Source organism: Enoplosus armatus, chromosome 2, assembly GCF_043641665.1.
Source record: "Enoplosus armatus isolate fEnoArm2 chromosome 2, fEnoArm2.hap1, whole genome shotgun sequence".
Taxonomy (NCBI): Eukaryota; Metazoa; Chordata; class Actinopteri; order Centrarchiformes; family Enoplosidae; genus Enoplosus; species Enoplosus armatus.
Window position 1 is genome coordinate 24,936,420 of NC_092181.1, and position 19,162 is coordinate 24,955,581.

The 19,162-nt window shown below is 40.6% G+C and overlaps 1 protein-coding gene across 1 annotated transcript in view; it reads right to left on the reverse strand.

Annotated features, from left to right (window-relative positions):
* The window catches only part of LOC139296464 (voltage-dependent calcium channel gamma-2 subunit-like), a 55,926-nt gene extending 43,017 nt beyond the window's left edge, over positions 1-12,909 (reverse strand). The window contains exon 1 of the mRNA XM_070918872.1: positions 12,690-12,909. Coding sequence (XP_070774973.1) covers positions 12,690-12,900 — 211 coding nt within the window. The 5' untranslated portion in view covers positions 12,901-12,909. The remainder of the gene's footprint in view (positions 1-12,689) is intronic.
* Between the last annotated feature and the right edge of the window lie 6,253 nt (positions 12,910-19,162).

The window sequence follows — 19,162 nt, forward strand, 5'->3', positions numbered from 1 at the left end:
TCTTTGGCTAAACTTTTCCAGAGTTATATCCACAATAAGAGACACGACAGTCGGGAACCAGTCATGACATTATACACTGCAAAATACTGACTCATTAAATTGTTCCAATTGTGTGAAAACAGGTTATAATTTACTTTTATTTGTTATAACTAATCAAATCCATCTCAGAAGAAAACAGATTTCTAGTAAGCACCCATTATTTATGGATTTCTGTGTTTGATAGTCTTCATAAATCAGACTCACATTTGAGATTTTAATGGGTGTACTCTATATTTTATTTTTGAAGTATTTGTATGTGAAAGACAGGCCTTATTTTCTGCATAAACTGGGAAAATGAGAACCCATAGCCCAAATACTGCAGGTGTTGATACTGCACAAACTCTAACACTGTGAAATGAGAACTCGTAAGTCAGGATTTCCCTTTTTGGTCCAGTTTCATTTGGCTAGCGCTCTTGCGACATGGATGACTGAGATTGCTGTTAAAACACAGCACATGATTTACTGCACTGTAAAACACTGGACTACAAAGACTATACTATAAAACACTTGTTCTAGTCCAGTAGCTGCTGACCTTTTTGCTTGTGACTCTTTACAATGAAACAATCACCGTTTTCATACGTCTACGGGTGACAGGCAGTTCAACCAAAGGGTGAATTTTCTCTTCTCAGATTAGCCTGAAAATAAATAAAGTGCACAGATGAAGAGAAAACACGTGTCGCGGGAATGTTTGTCTCAACCCATCAGATTTGTCTTGTGTTGTTGTATGTCTATACATACAGTATACATCACCTCTGTAGGAGAGTAGAGGGAAAAGGCGTACACCAAAAAAATCAACAACAATTGATGATATATACCAGCATGACAGTAGCACTTTCGTAAATATATTTTGGATCCAACAGCTGCCTCTAGCATTTACTTTGGTGCTTTCTAGTTAACAGTGAGGCTGTTGAATAGAAAGCACAATCTTCAGATTTCTTTGGTTTTAATAATAGAACATGCTTATACATTTTTAATCTGGATCCTGATCATAATACGCATGGTGATAAACAATCATACGATACATGTTGTGTTCAGAAATTCTTTTGCTGAGCTTACGCACAAGTTGTCACAGTTTTTAAATATGAATGTTGTAAACGCCTGTCGTGCGTTAACTCTGTATGTCCTTGTGTTCCCTCTACACCTGTATCTATGTGTGTGCATGTTCTTGCATGTAAATGTGACCTGTATACCCCTGTGAGTGTGTGTGTGTGTGTGTGTGTGTGTGTGTGTGTGTGATTGATGTCCCTCCCATGGTGCTGAGCGGAGTGTGTGTCAGTCCCAGGTGTGTGTGAGTCCTCGTAAACAGTCTCTTTGATTGAGGGGCCGTGATGCCTGTTTGACAGGCGGCCTTGTGCTGCCAACAGAGCGCTGCATCGCCATAGTTACGCAGCGTCATGTGGCCGTAGATAGAGCTGCTGCAAATTGAAGGTGGAATGACTGCATTAATTAGCTAATGAGGAGAAGGTCATTAGGGATTTAACCACCGCTGGGTGATAGAAGATAATAAATATGATGTATATATATACTGTAAAAACATACCTACTGACAAATGTAAGAGCACATGTTCAAAGATTAAATTCATGTTCACTACACTAAATTACATGATACTATGGTGTCTGATACAGCTCTTAAGTTATACAACACAGTCAGAGTTCAAAATGTACGCCACTTCTTTACCTGCGTTTCAAAAGAAACTACAAATAGATTTAAAAACCAACATACAACAGATTTAGCAGTAGAAAGTAAGACGAGCAGAAAAGTAGAAATAGACTAGAAAAGTCAGGCACCATTTGCTACAGACAATAAGAAATGTATGAGAAAGGCTTTCTAACTACACAATGATTGGCCTTCCAAGGCATGTGTGTAAATTACATCACTAATGTATGCTCTATTTAATGAAAAACACATTTCGTTTAAGGTCTGTCTAAATTCCTAGCCAGGCAAAGCCATCTCACAGTTGGGATTCATTTGGAGCAGTCTGTACAATAAATGTTTGATAGATAGGAAGTTCTCTCCTTCACTGAAAGCTTCCAGGAAGCTACATTCTGCATTTCATAGGTTCAATGCATACACAAACACTTTAGCAGTGTCACGATACTGAGCAAAACCATCTTAGGACAGAGTTAGTAACTTGGCACTACAATCTTTATCTTATATATCTTGTATGTACATATACATACAAAACATATAACACACAGACATACAAAATGTGCATGGTAGCAGCATACAAGCCACCAGATAATCCACACACGTGCTGTGTGAGCAGGTTTATGTCTCTACAATGTAGGCAATACAAGTACACACACATACTGTATGTGCACAAGTATCACAAGCATATCCTAGTACACATTGTGAGGTATGTGCTATAACACATTTTAATTTCTTGTCCTCATAATAGAGGCTGTTATGACTATGGGTCATTCAAACTTTGTACTCGTAGAGATTTGGGACTTTGACCTGCTTGAAAAATACCAGAATTTACCAAAACGCAGATCCGATGCTCAACCGTAAAATAAACAGTTAATCTTGTGGGAACCAAATTGTCCCTAATTAGGAGCTGAATCCTCGCAATAAGTGAGTCCCCCATTGTCTGAACAGGTTTTTATCCCTACATTAAGTGATCAATACAAATACAACAATAAATGTAACATCATAACATGTAAAAATATATATAATGCCTATTTGTCTACAAGTGTCACTTACAGCAGCAACACTACCATGTTTCCACTACCATGCAACACTACCATGTTACCACTACCATGCAACACTACCATGTTTCCACAACTATTCATGTGACTTATCTCTCTCTTCAAATGCTGGAATAACACTGAATCGACTTCAACATCACTTTTACACATAGATCATAAATGCTCTCCTTCTATCGCAGCTGTCAAACCTCATATCTCCAAAATATGTACCTGTCAAAGCTTAGGAGCATGAACATTGTTCTTAAATCGATAATTGGGAATTTGCGAAGGAGCTAATGGGTTTTGCGTAAAAAAAAAAAAAAAAAAGGTTTCATAAGCCCAAAGGTCATTTTTCCAAAATATAAATGTGCTTTGTCAGTCCAGGCCACGACTGCTTAGATGGAAATGATTAAATGTGGTGAGGTTTTCAAAGGTTCAAAGGGTTCAGATGTCTTCAGTAACAAAATGATTTAGAGTGTGATGAAAGCTCAAATTGAATGCTGGTACAAACACATACACACACCGAGCACACACTCTCAGACACTCACACCTCATTCCCAGAAACATATCTCCTGTCACACACACCTCGCTCACTCTCAAACCCGCCCTGATGGAGATTAATAGCAGCATTTAGAGCCTGCTGAGCTCCACCTGTCAAGGCTGGGGCCCCCAGGGCAGCTCCGGTCTGTGCCTAGGAACGAGAGACTGTCCTGAGGCAAGATCCATCATGGAAGTCCGCGACAGGCTGGATCTCTGGAGCCAGCCTCCACAGCTGGACCACCGACACGGGGCCATCCATCCAGGATGACAGGCACACCGGGTGAATCCAACTGGAGCAGACTCGATAGCTGCTGGATGGAAGAGAGTGGGAACCGAGGGGATGTGTGATGGCTGCATGGATATCAGGAGGCTGAGATGTGTGTGTCAGTGTGTGTGTGCACTTTTATATTGCATGCCAAATTTACATACACACATAGTTTGATACTACGTGTGTATGATAAGATAGAAGAAGAGAGTTGGAATGGACTCTTTCCAAGTTTAGGTACCTAATGTGATGTTTGTCATGTGTACATGTTGCTCTCTTTATGTATCACTATGAATCGCATTGCACTGTTCTGTTCTGTTAAGGTATAAAGTATAAGTGTATGAAGTGTCACAGCCACTTTCAACTTTCCAATTCAACCTGATCAGTTGTGCATAGATAAACACTTCCAAGGCCTATGGACTTCATTAGCTCTGCTATCCCCGACAATTACTACTACTATCATCCATATTCACATGATATTTGTTTTGTCTGCCTCCGATGTGTTTTTTGTCTGCCTTCTTTAATATAAAGCGTCCTTGGGTCCCCTGAAAGGCGCTATATAAATGCAAGATATTATTATTATTACTTCACAGACTGACCAGTCATTGTCAGTCATTACAAGCTCATGCTGTTCAACTAAAACCCACTGAACGTCTTTCAAGATTCCAAATGCATCAGGCTCAGTTTGGTTGAGTTTATAAGTTTATATAAAATGATGCACAAGAATATCTAGAATATTTTCATATATTGTATATATATGCAGTATTTACATATTTGATGAAATGATGCAGCAATGGAAATCACGAATCCTTGGGTTTGAATATTCCACTCCGCGTAAACATCATATTGCTTTAATGAACACTTGAAATAAGCCGATGCAGAGTATACTGTATATAATACTGTCAGACAGTGTGGAACAAGAGGATTTTTCCAACCTTAAACCAAATGAAGGGGAAGAAATTGGAAAACTGTATATTAAGGGGTTAATGTAAGATAATATATTAGTATTACAACTCTCACCTTAACAAATAAGATTCATTTAGCCATCAGCAGCTGGATGGACAGCATGACTTCTTATCTACTCAGTGAGATATATCCTGCATATATATATATATATATATATATATATATATATATATATATATATATATATGCTCTTTCTTCAGATGGACTGTACAACCAGACCAGATTCATTTGGAGGAAAAAATGAAAAAGCAAACCAAATACTTTTACTATTTTATTACCATTAATAATACCATCAAAAAGTCAGAAACTCCAACAGAGTGTTCCCCTGCAGGGCTGCCAGACAAACATAAAGTTATAGACTGCCGCAGTTTAACAGGACTAAGAGTATAATATTAATCATGTTCACCATCTTAGCTTGGCGTGTTAGCATGCTAACATTTGATTTTCCAATAATGAGTAATTATGGTATTTAATAGGGTCTATTTTCACGTATTACTGCACATTGAGAATATCAGGAAATATCATTTTGATATGCATGCAATACTGTAATTAGCGCATTAAAAGTCTTATGGTGTCATGTGAGGAAAACAGCAGTACACATTATTCACAATCACGTCAACATATTTTTCAGAACATTTTCTGGCTGTTTCGGACTGCAAAGACACTGGTGGGCTTCGACTTTACATGACAGAGAAAAACTGATACTGATATTGCCATTTAAAGAAGTTATGAAGCTGTTGGGTGGTTGCAGCACATTGACTGTGAGGTTTGACAGCTGCCGTGACCTGTCAGTCACTTCTATTACACTATCAACAACAGCACGCCCACAGAGCGCTGCTGGATGCTGACTGTTTGCCAGTCTCAGTGCAGAGGCAGAACAATGACTCTTATTTCCTAACCCAGCACTCCTCCATCATACATCATAAATAGTCTGTTACATCTTTTAGCATCTTTATGAAGGCTTATTATGGCTTTGACCTTTGCTCTCCTTAAAACTGGTCACTTGTGATGTCAGAAATGTGTGGAAATAACACTTTTGCTCTCTGTCATTGTAAGTTTAAACCAAAATGTGAATGAAGTGATGGGGTTCACCTCCAGGTTCATTAATATGCATTTACATCATGTGGAGAGTCTTCTCGTCCCTGAATTGCGAAAGGTGCCACGGGTCTTTGGTGATCAGCTAGTAACATTATTACGCTGTTGGCTGCAGTCTGTGAAATGCTCACCAGGGATGATGAACCCAGAGAGACACCTTCTGCATCAAAGAGCCCACTGGAGGCAATAGAGATGATCATAATCTTACAGGCTACTTAAGCAACAACGCAGGAAACATCAGTTGGAGTTACACTACACCATCACTGTGGGAAACATTAGAAAATCACATGTTCTTTTCAAGGGCACGTTCTGCAGTTTGATTTTGTTGCCACTCCAACAGTGAAACCAAAGTCGGAGCAGAAACATCAGGGTGGTTTAGCTTGTCTGCATGTAAATCCAACTTCTTGTGACTTAAACCAATATACTCACAAGTCCACAAGGGAAACAGTAAAAATGGGTACATTTGAAGACAGACAATATCAGAACGGATGCATCTTATCAAAAGATGCGTCTCAGACCAGTCTTGATGTTATATGCCATAAAACACGGTCACTAGATGTGCTTCTTTTCACACAGAGCTTCTCTAATTTTGAATTACTGACTTGCACATGTGCACAACAGCCTTAGAGCACTATTACCTGCAATGAATATATGAATATATGGCTTGTATTTTCACACACAAGGAAATAAATATTATCACAATTTGAAATAAATATTATCACAATATATAAAACTGCTGTATGAACTTCTTGAATGTCATCAGATAATATAAAACATGAGACAACATAAATAAATAAATAGCCAAATAAAATCTGTGCCTCACTAACTTAACTTACAGGTGTTATAGTCACTATCTGGCCGAGAGACTGAGAACCCACCAGAACAGGACAAAATGAAAGGCAATTATTTGTCTCTAAAATACGCGAGCTGTAATTTGAACAGTGTTAACAGAGCTATCTCCTTAAATCATCATTCAACTTGTCTGTATTTTCATCACCAAAATGATTTCCTATCTGGCAGCCTGCAGATCCCAGATCACACATAATCAGGCGACTTTTGAATAAATCTGCCCATAATAATCACTTTCCATCCCATCATGTCAAGTAATGAAGCCTCAGATAAAGCACCAGTGTGTGTTTCTTTGCAATCAGATTACATATAATGTGCTAGTCCCCATGCCTACCTACTGTCTGACTGATGCTTGATATGAAAGATCATGTGATTTCTTTCCAACCAGATTACTTCAGAACATGTGCTCCCCATCCACTGAACCACAAACTGGAGCTTTAGATAAAGAGGCTGGTTGGTCTGCGTTTTTTTGTCTTTGTGTAATCTGATTCCATGTAATTAGTTACTCCCTATCCTGGCGTATCACTAGCCGGAGCTTTAGATAAAGAGGCAGCGTGGAGAGCCTCTGTTGACGATCAGCACTGCAAAGCTAACGGAGCTGATGGCTATTAGCATAATTAATGTCATCGCCGTAATGCACTCCAATTCTGAGACAGCCTGCCTCACACACACACACACTCAGACACCCTTACATTTGTATACAGGCCTAAGCATGAAAGCAGGGACATAATCAAATCTGCAATATATAACTCAACATGGCTCAACATGAAAATGTCACGTGTCCTGTTTTGTGATGCTAACATGTCACTGTGATGACCGAACTGCAACAGTCTGTCAGTCACCGGTATCTGCAAATCATGTACATCATGTCCCGAGCATTAAAATAAAAGCATACACTGTGACGTATTATGTTAAAAGCCGGGGCAAGATAGGTTAGATAGAACGTAGGCCTGTGTGTTAAAGATAGCACAGGATGCCTGAGGGGGTGTGACAGAAAACCAGGGCTGCCTGCTCTTTCTCTCTCTTGTTCTTTTTTCTCCCTCTTTTTTTCTCTTTCTCAACACCTCCCAATTTCTCTCTTCCTCTCTCTTTCTCTTCTCTGCACCACGCAGCTATAAAGCAACTGTAGCTCTGAAGGCGAAGCACACAGAGCGAGCTGGATCTCTCTCAGATTCCTCTCTGCTCTTAACCATTTCAAATCTCCAGTGCCAAGGACACCGAGTGAGCTTAGAGTGTGAAAAGTAAAGCCACTTAGCGGGGAAAATAAGCATATCACATGGAGTGAGTTGGCGTGGCTGCATTCACATCGACAAATGTGTTGGTGATTTGACACAATTTTGCAACCTCATGTTTCATGTTCTCTGTCTTAAGAAATAAACACATTTTGTCCTTAAACTCACAACAAACCAGTGTCTAAATAGTTCCAAACTTGCAGCAATAAATGCATTCCCATGACCTTGTTAATATGATTACATAACGTGGTCACACGGCTGATCACAGGTAGCTTTTATCACACCTGCACCGAATTAGCAATTTTCAACAGAGCTTGAAAAAGCAGTGATGTGAAACAAGTTGCACACTGTTTTCTTTTGAGGTAATTTCATATAAAACCAGCGCATCACTGAGAGGAGTGTGAACATGTTCTTTCATCCCACATCATGAAAGTGCAGAACAAGAGCGCAACTCATTTTTTCACGAGCTAAACAAAAGATCAAAAGTTTTTCTTTCTCATCAAAAGTGATTAACATTAGTTCTGTTTCATTCTGGGTGACGTATGCGACCTGATAAAGCAGACATGTGTCTCCTTTTTCCTTCCCACACATGTCAGTAGCCTCCTAACTGATTGGTTTCAGCTTTGTTTTCTTTTGCAACTTCGAAGCGTCAAGACTTTATCAGGTAAGTAGCCAGTTTCTTCCCCCAGTGGGCTAGCATTAGCAACCAGTTAGGGGCTTGTGTTAGTCCAGGTCTGATACTGTGCTGGCTACTTTTCTTGCTGTTTATTACTGACCAGCCTTGCTAAGGTGTCCCCAACCTCTTACATTGGTGGCAGGTGAACATAGCTAAGAGTGTTTCCCACTCCGGGGATAAAAGAGCCAGTTGCTTGTCTGAATTCAGAGAACCTTAGTTATGTTCATAACTCTCGTTTTACCCACATCATTCTAAAAAAGGCTTTCACTTTTGTGCTACACCTTGTAGGTGTGGTCTAGTTTACACGTCAAACTTTTGTTATCTGCCTGAGTAAATATATCTCGATAATATTTAAGCATGTCTCAGACCTGATTTCTTGTTGTTTGAGCCACTCACACATGTGGAGCTGTTTAAACCACATCCTACTCTAACCCTCTAGTTCTAAGCCTTGTTTTAGGCAGGCTGCAGGATTTGCCAGAGGCTGGGGGACATAACGGTAAAAGTGTGGACACTATTTTCTTTTCTTTCTCTAAGACTCTGACTTAGACAAAGGAATAGCCAAGACATCGCTGTCTCAGCTCTAAGAGCCCAATGCCTGACCTTTTCACTCCATAAAGGGTTAATAAGTCAGAGTCCTCGACAGCGCTTGACAAGCGTCAATAAAACGTAAAACTGATGGAAACAAATGTAACCAGGTATAATGTCTTCCCCTCCTGTCTTGGTCAAAAGCTTTACTGTAGCAATAACCTGCAGAGCATTGAACCAAGCCACGCTGTTTAAGACAAGTAGGAGAAGTAGTTGTAGTACAATAAGATGACATCAAAGCTAAGTATGTTGTGTCTGTGTGACAAACAGATCAAAGGTAAGCAATATTATTAGCTAGCAAAATGTACATTGTAAAAAATGTGCCATATGCTTGGGTAAAGCTGTTTAAATAATGATAACTAATAGCAAGTTTCTGAGGGTTTCATGCAGATTTTGCTGGAAAAAGAGAAGAAGCACAACACATATGTTTCAGTCTGTTTAACTGTCGGCTCAATCTGTCGGCTTATTTGAAAAATTGATTTAACTACTGTAGCAGAATAAAGATAATAAAGGAAGGAGGCCAAGACTCAGCACTTAGTAAAGCTGAGAAAATGTATGTTTTTTCTGGGGCAGTGAACGGTTACTGTTGTAATGTAATTTGAGATTTATTTCAACAGCTGTCTGTCTATTGTTATGTGTCAGCTTCACCTGCACTGTGATATCGCCTGTCTGAACGTGAAAACACTCAGATCCAGGAAGAGTTTAAGCTGCCATGAACCAGACACAAGGAAAGAAAACATTAGTTAAAAGCTAGCTGAGTATAATGTGGAACTGAGGTGTAAAGCTGGAAAATAAATGAGTATTTATTTTTGAGATTGTTTAGAGTTTAAGCTCAACCTGCATTGCTTCATGAACAGCATTTTTGTACAGAAATAAGCAGTTAAATCACATTTTAAGATGAGTGACCTGACATTAAATTGACCCTAGTTCTTACTGATTAATATAGAAAATTGAAATGTCCTGTACTTGAACTCCAACTTTTCAGCTCATGTCAGATCTGGAAATTTAGTTAGCATTTTGTAAAGAGCTTAGTGTTCCATTGAACTCTGCTTCTGCATTAGGTTAAAAAAAACAACTATGTGCAGTACTGATATAGAGTAGATGAAGGTAACTACTGTACATATAGAGGGACTTCTGTTACACATGCCTCTGTAGTTAGACGGGTACTTGTGAGCTAAGGTGAGGAGCTGATTACACTTCATTTCATGACAGATCTTAATGTTACATTGAGGCCTTGTGACCAGGTGGGTGACAGGATCAGGCTGTATGGCTCAACCAATGCGACAATGTGAGGTCACAATAAGACAGAGTCACGTCACAGCGTCAACACCACATAACTGGATATGCATGAGTGCAGACAATCACTCACACACACACACACACACACACAGTGCAGTACATGAGTAATAGGTAGGTGCTTATTATGACATACATCAAACTATAGAAAGAGGTTTGACTCAGCAACGTGTGTCATTCCATGACACAATTACCATTTCAGTGTTAATTTCAATGCAAATCCCAATATGGCAATCAGGAGCTACCATAAAACATGAACACAGCATCAGTGCATAGTGCACACATCAAAGTTTCAAAATATGGCGTTACGGTAGCTGGATCGTAAGTTAAATCATATTACGATGTCTGCATGTCTGTCTCTCTGTCCTTCCTTCTCTCATAAACTTAACCCCCCCCCCCCCCCCCCCGGGATCAATAAAGTATTTCTGATTCTGGTTCTAAACCCACATTTATAATGAGAAGCTGCTCTTGTGGAAATCACTGAACGATGACCAACTGAATCATGGGAGAAATACCACAAACGCACTGAAACTATGTCATCAGCACGTGGCTTTGTCCTGTGAATCAGGTGCATCTGGAGCCAAGTATTATGTGCTTCAGGATGAAGATGGATCACTCAGGCATGGTGTAAATATGTGTGTGTCTGTGTGTGTGTGTCCTGACCCTCTGCAGTGTGTGCGCTTGTATTGCTATCAAAAAACTTTAGAACGTGGGGAGTGTTTAGTCCTGTTATTTGAGGCTTATGACTGAGGTATGATGTTAAGATTAAAATTAGAAACAGGTTGAAGTTAAAGGTAACAGTCGGGTATTTAGCGGCAGTTGTTTTGGATTAGGACTAGGACAGGCTTAGATCACAGGAGTTTTAAAATCCTACCTGAAAGTTTCAAATTTGGTTTCACACATAGAGACATTTCACAGATTTTCTTCTGTATGATTGCAAATATACTCACACTACAAGATGCACTGCATCACAAACTACATGATGTTGAGATTTAGCTTTTTCTTTCATGTACACTCTTTCTAATCTACACACCCAACACTTTTATTTGTCTTCAAGTTTCAGTGATGTCTTCAAGGATATGTTATGTAGGGCAAAGTCAGTTTCTACCACATTTAAACCAGCAGATTTTTCTCCATCTCAGCTCCCAAACAAACTTGTACAGCAGTCTCTTGTCTCTTTACAGTCACCATTTCAAATGCAGTGACGCAACTATCCAGAAAAAAACCTCAAAAAGTTCAAACAGGTTTGGAATTTTTGGAACTTGAAGGAGGAAGACGAACACTTTTACCTGAAAACCCAGATATTGGGTCTGAGCAAGTCACCAGATCAGTCTCTAATTCTTCCTCTTTATACTGGACCTATTGTGACTATATTTCTCAATGTGTGTCCTCGATCTGAAATGGGGGACATAATTAATATTCCTTGTTCCGTGCAAAAAAACGCATTCGTGCAACGTTCAGTCAAACCTCATATAATGGTTCAACAAACAACATACCCAGAACAATGCAGGTACATGACACCAGTGAGTATCCCTCTGCCACAGACACAGCAATAAAGATGCAATGAAGAGGAACTTTGTACTCAAAAGATGGTAAAATAACCTCTTGAATTGGCTAAATTGAGCTGTTGAAGCTTCATGTTCATGTCCTACAGTAGACTTAGCTAACGGGTTAGATTACTGAGATTACTAAACACTCCTTACATAGACATGGGAAAGGAATATGAAATCAAAACAGACTTCAAAAATCTTTAATGGACTCTAGTGTGCCTGGCCATTCGATTTAAACATCTGGCCTTTTTGTTTATCAGCCTGTCATGAAGATAAAGTAAAAAAAAAAAAAAAATCCATCTTTCCTTTCAACAGAGTGTAAAACGACAACAATTGCAAGCTTATAGCAGGACTGGTGGCCGTATGAGTCAGCTGCATACCTTGCTGGACCACGGGTGTCCTTTGGGGTCCGGTGTGGCAGTTTGCTATGTGAGCTGAGCTGCTCTCTGCTGGGACAATTAAAAGGCCAATCTGCACTCTGGCCATGACAGACATAAAATGACAATCCAAACCCTGGACAAGAAAGCAAGTCCATTTGTTGGAGTTTGGTCATCCAAATCACCTGTTAGGAGGAAGCTGCCTTCATCGCTCAACATTTCAACACTAGGTAAAGTCTTTCTACACTTTACTAAATGGAAAGAACTGAAGAATGCTAGATAGATAGATAGATAGAGCAGAGGTGTGTGTGTAGGTTAGAGAGAGTGAGTGTTTCCATGTGTGGAAATGGATGCAGAGTACATACAGAGTAGTGTGGGCATGTGAGCGTATGTGTAGGCATGTGAGTGCAAATGCAGGACTGTGCATGTGTGTGTGGGCACGTAGGAATCGATCTGCCTGTGTGCCTGAGCGGGGTGCTGTTGGTGTATCGGTGCATGTATATGTGGCTTCTTCAGTGCGTCTCCGACTCACCTTCCAGGCAGCAGGTCCTCCAGAGGCCCGAGTGCGTCATCACCTCCTCGTTCTTCTTGCTGGTCTCGTTCTCGTTGGTGCTCTTGATCTTGCAGACGCCGCGCGAATACAGCCAGTAGTCTGTCCCCACGGCGATGGTCATAAGGCTGAAGGCGGCGAAGGCCCCTACCGTGGTCAGCAGCATCTGAACTCCGCGGTCAAACACGCCCATGTTGCCGCATTCCACGAAAGGGGGGCCCCCTTTCCTCTTGATGTACAGGAAGTAAATATTTGTGAGTTTGCGTCGCCACGCCAGCTCGGAAAACGGGGGGTGGGCGGTGTCGGGCGGACGGCGGTAGCGGGGGGCCGCAGGGGGGGCGGGGGAGTTAGGGGAGCTCGGGGGAAATCGTATGGTTGGTTTTTGGGTGGGACAGCAAACAGGTGAAAATTAAAATGAGGGTGAAGGTTTGGGGAGGATGGGCGGCTGTTTGGCCCGACAGACGGGTCAAACTGACTTTGGTGAGGATGACAGAAGCCTCAGCAACAGAGGTTTCTAAATTCTAGTCCTCAAGTGGCAGTAAGTTGCCCTGCTCTGGAAAAAAAAAGTTGACCTAAAAACACAGGCTTCTAGCAGATCCCACAAGAGACCTGGTCTGGGATCTAGGCCTACTTTGTTGAGTTGGAAGGCCTCTAAATGTCAAACTCTGAAAAAGGCCGAGATAATGAGAAGATGGAGGATTTTGCTCTGTTTCTCTGTGGTCGTCTCAGGCCTGAATTCGGCTTTCGGAGCCGACTAAAGCAGTTACATGTATTACAATCCTCACAGCTTCAACGGTGATGTATGGAATGATGTGCATGTAGCGCTTGATTTTTCCCACATAGGCCGTCACATACAGCCTACACTGTCATTCTCCGGCTCACACACAAACACAGACACACACACACACACTCGGTCACAGAGCCAAACTTTCACTCACACACACCTGTACACGGACGAGCACACGCATGCACGCAGTGTGAATTAATTCATACTGAAAAGGGATGAACACTGGGGTGTGGGGGTGGAGGGTGGTTAAGACTAACACAGTTGGCGGCCTGATTTCTTTAAAATGGCCCCAAAAAAGGCAAAAGCAGAGACCTCCACCAGATGATGACACAATTCAGGATGAGATCTGACTACCTTGATGTAACCCAGTGGATCAGTGAATTATGGAGGCTCATCTCCACAGCATTTCTGAAGAATCAGGCTATCACATGTATTCTGTGGGAAGAGGGAGACAGGCAAGACAGACAGGCAGGGCCCAAAATATGTGGGAAAAAATGAGGACTGGATGTGCTGAAAGAAATGAAAGAAGAAATTCAAACCAGCAGAATCAAGCGCTCCCCCAAAATCAAGGACAGAATGATAAATAATGCCAAATAATCAGCCGGTACCATGACTGCCATGAAAACCAGCCATTCCTTAAGAGATGAAGGAAAATAAACCAACCAGGGACGATCAACCCCTCTCTCCAAATAAAAAAAAATCAAGCCAGAAAGAGGAGGAAAAAATATTAAGTTATGAGAATCAAACGGCAGCCTGCTTAGTTTTCCTTTTTCCTAAAATTCTGATCCCCAGTTTCCATATGTGGTCCCTAGACCTTTCTCCGGCGACAGTGGAAATCTGCTATAGGGGGATACAGGCAGCGGTACCGACACACCGCGGAGAGAGGGGCGCATCCAGGCGGAGAGGCCGAGCATCACCGGTCATGCAGCCGGTCGCAGGAATGAGGAGGACACGGAGAGATGGACGAAGCTTCCCGGAGCGTTAGAGCCTCTTCCTCCAGCATCCAAACGATCCTAGACGGTTATATCACGGCCAACCGGAGCACAACGAGCGCACATACACACACAGCCGTTTACTGTCATCACATAAAAATCACCAGAAATCATCAAAAGCAATGATTTTTTTTGGCAAGGCAGTCAGGCGTGGGGGATTATGTGCGCAAAAAAAAAAAATTACATTTCAAGTCGAGCAACACATCAATCCTTGGTTTCCTCGTTTTCCTTCTTCGCAGAGCTGAGATAGAAGTGGAGAGAGGAGAGGAGGAGGAGGGGGCGGATGATGGTTAGAAGCAGAGGATGAAAAAAATCGACACAACCAGAGAGCGAGTAAGAGAGAGAGAGAGAGAGAGAGAGAGATGTTCCGTGCGCAGCAGCAGCACTGCAAAAAATGTCCTTTTCAACAAGTCAGTTCATCTAACGCTGAATCTGTTTTTCATTTGTCTGAACAACAAACAAAAAAAACATTTGTGAAAACCTTTCACGTGTTCCATCAACTTGTTTCGAGTCATTTTTCTTGATGTCCTTTCCAATATGTTGAAGGCATGGCAGCTTTAAACACAAAGACAATTCAAAGTACTTCACATGAGGTGAAGAAATGCATATTTAAAAATACAAATAGACAGAAATAACAATAATAATAACTGAGTTAGCCGTTCAAGTATATTTCCTACAATAATGGGTTTACTTTAGAGCAGCTCTTTGAAGAACAACTGCTCATACACTGAAATAACTCAACACTAACTAAAATAACTGTTCCAGAACATTCTCTATTTTCCCTGTATTTAGTAATTAATTATAGAAATTTTTATTAACCTAAGAACTTGTTGCAAAATGAATTGTTAGCTTTTTATTTCCTGCCAGGAACAAAATTTTGGTGGAGACATATAGAATAACATATGTTGGCCTAAAAGTGTAAAGTTTTAGGGTCTAAAAATACGTTATTATAAGCCCAAAAAATACTGCCAGTGTGTAATGTAGAGGGTTTGACCTCGATGGTAGCAATGGCCCTGTTACAATAAGACCTGAATGTAGAACGAATATCTTGTTAAGGCAGATATTTTTTGCAGTGCTGTTGCCCTAAATTCCTAAAGGAATCTGGGGTTAGATTGTATGGTTTATTTTATGTTTTTCAGGGGAGACAGAAGATGGTAATTAAAAATAATCTGCACAGCTCTGACTCCATTTCATTAGGCAGCAGACGAATGGGAAAAAAGATGTACAAACTCAATTCAAATCCCTTTGGCAGCCAGCTTACCGCCCTGCAGACGTGACCTAGAGCAAGGCACCACTCCATGGCGTCTGACCTCTGACCTCTTCATAGAAGAGGGGGCAAGAAAAAGGACAATTTTCTGACAGGGATCAATAAGGTGTCACGTTATTATCATCAGCAGGTTATTATTTTCCAACAGACTGACGTGTATTTTAATTTCCTGGCGAGGGGGAGATATGAGACACAAATGATGAAAGGGGTGAGCAGTGAGTGTAAAACACCTGACCGAGTGGTTAAGGGCTTGGATGGCTTCAGCAGAAATAGATGGGTTAGGTTGTAAAACTCAGTGATCCGTGCTCTCTATGTTTGACTCTGACTCTGATGTGTTTCATATCACCTCGCCTCGCAAAGAAGACAATGATTCTAATGCTGTCACAACCACTGAAATACACTTCATATTATATTTAGACATATGTTCCCGAGATTATCACAATAAAATGTATTCAACTTAAAGGTAACGTATGCTTTGAGTGCCCAAACACTATTTAGGATGTCAGCGGTGCATGTAGGTGGAAATATAGTACAATACCCGGAATCTGAATGAATGTAGACCTAATCTGCGTATGTGACAGGATCATTTCTGTATATTTTTAATTATATTTATGAGTATATATTCGGAGGTTTGCGCAAAAATGTTCTCGTTTTGTTTGTTTTTGTGTGTTTCATTAGTCACATCCTGTTCGTCCTCACGGTGCACCATGGTTACTGCTGCCTCTTCGTGGTGCTGAAATGGACAGCTCCCTCACTGGATCCAGAAGCACGGCAACTGTCTCCCTCTTGTGATAGGCTGCTCTGTAGCCACATGGTATTTTCATGGGGATTGCCAGGCATATAGACACAGATGCACACACACAAACACAGAGATACTCAGTGCAGCAGGCTGTCCTAGAGGTAACAGAAACTGTTTATGTTTTATTCTCTACTAGGAGGGGAAGCTGGGTTGAAGCCACATTTCTGCCTGTTGTTGATGATGGTGATTTCTTGTTCATGGATGCATCAGGTTAAAATCTTAGTGCAAGTGTTTTAATTGATCAGTACTGTTGGTGCTTCTCTTATTGCCCAGGCCTTGCTTGAAAAGAGGATGTTTAATCTAAAAAATGAGGACTAACCAGGTTAAATAAATGTTAAATATAAAGCAAAGCAGTGATCTATCTGGCAGATCAAATAGATGTTGGGATAGAAAAATGTCATATCCCAACATGATTAGATTCCATATTCCATTTCATATAACACTACTGAGCAGTGAGTTTGGTAAACATGTGAGCTAACATAGCTGTAGAACTTAGATCTCCATCCAAATAGAAAGGGAAAGAATATTTAGAGGAAAACAAGCTGATGATATACAGGATTTACTATCTACTAACATGATCATGACTGCATTGAATATGCAGAGCGAAATCCTTATCTAAAGAGAATAAGTACATACTGGCACCAAGAAATAGATTCTTTCAGATAAGATGAGTTCTGACGTTTCAGATGCATGGAGATCACATCCTACACATACAGCAGCAACGTAGCTGTGGGCTATACAGTACAAAGGCTAACTCACAGAGGAGGTGCGATTCCTACACAACATTTCATGATTTCTAGGTACCAAAGTTCAGATTTTTCACAGTTATCTCACGCTGCCATTTGCAGCATCTGATATGCAAAGTTCCTCACTACAGCTTCTAGCTACAAGGCTGCTAGTGCTGCTGGCCTGAAATAGCAATTCAGGAGACTCAGAGTGAATGTATAAACCAAGACGCCTGTTAGTTCATCCATACATATTTCAGATTATGCCTGGTGTACTATTGAAGAAACGTGGAACAATGGATTTTGGCATTGTTCTAGCATTTTGAAATTACACTACGTTGCCTGTTAAATGTCAAAACTTCAAACTTTGAAAGGCCATAACTGCTGCAGCAGTATACTGATCTGGATGTAATGAGGGAGGCTTTGTTTTGTCACCGATTGGCCTACAGCTGCCTGCACCATTTGTGGGTGATGAGATGCACAGTGTACTTCTTACTTGTGTTAATGTCTTGGTCTGCACACATGTCCATTCATCGTCAATACTTGCAGCTTCTGACGCACTGTGTGTTCCGCGCTTTTGTTTTGTTGTTTGACATTTCTGGATTTCTGTTTTTGCTCATGATATTCTTCGTGTTACCTTGTATTCTACAAACACACATTAACCCCTGCGTCAGTTCATTTAGTTAAAATTGATGTTTACCAAGCTGATAAATGCCTCGGCAAAGAAACTTAGATTCGACAGAATGCTTCAACATTTTGGATTATGCACTTATTTGCTTTCTTGCTGAGCGACTGGTATGAGAAGATTGATACCACTCATGTCTCCATGCTAAATATAAAGCTACAGCCAGGAGTTGGTTAGATTAGCTTAGCATGAAGACTGGACATGGGGAAACATATAGCCTGGCCCTGTCCAAAGATAACGCAATATGCCTAAAAGCACCTCTAAAGTGCAGTAAAATGGAGGGTTAGGGGTTAGGGTTACTTCCTGGAGTCTTGCCGGTTGCCAGGAGGTCACTGCGTGATTACGCTTTGGTTTTTGTACGGACAAATGAGACATAACGTGTTAATAAGTGAGCTCTGGAGGTGCTGGCAAGTGGATTTTGTAAACCTTTTTTGACAGAGCCAAGCTGGCTCTTTACCCCTGTTTCCAGTCTTTGTGCTAAGCTAAGCTAACCGGCTGCTGGCTGAAACATCATATTGAACAACCAAATAAGAGTGTGGTATCAATTTTCTCATCCCAGCAATTATTTCACAAAAATATGGAAGTATGTCTTTTATTCATCAACTCAGTGATAGATTTGTGTTTTTGATTTTTGTTATCCATGATTCCATATTCATATGATTTTGTTAATTTTCTAATCTATTAACATATCCCAGAAAATCTTGCTGAAACAACAAGACTGTCCAGAAACCAGAAAAATGGACGCATTGATCACCACTTAAAAACATTAGATTTTTCTGACAAGTGACCTCTTGTGATTGTTTGAATAATTACTGTTGAGGCAAAGAAAGTAGTGTGAGGTTAGTAAAAGGTTGCAAAACCACTGAGAGATGAGGTTTGGCATTGAATAAAAGTAATAAAAGTAAGTAAGTAAGCAGAATTTCCAGCTGTAAAGGCTTTGTGATTTTTTGTGCCATTACAATATGCTGCATATCCTCAACTGTGGGAGAATCTGTAGTGATCAAGTGTGTAAAAAAATGTTGGGATTTCATAACCAAGGGTGTTTAAGTGCTCTAAAAAGGTACAGGTATTATGATATTGCACTATCAATCACTGTGAAAGAACAGATTTAACTTCTTTCAAATGAGCGTTACCTCATTCAGTGACGCAAATCCTTTAGCCTAATAATATTTCATACACTAAGTGAATTACATTTACAGT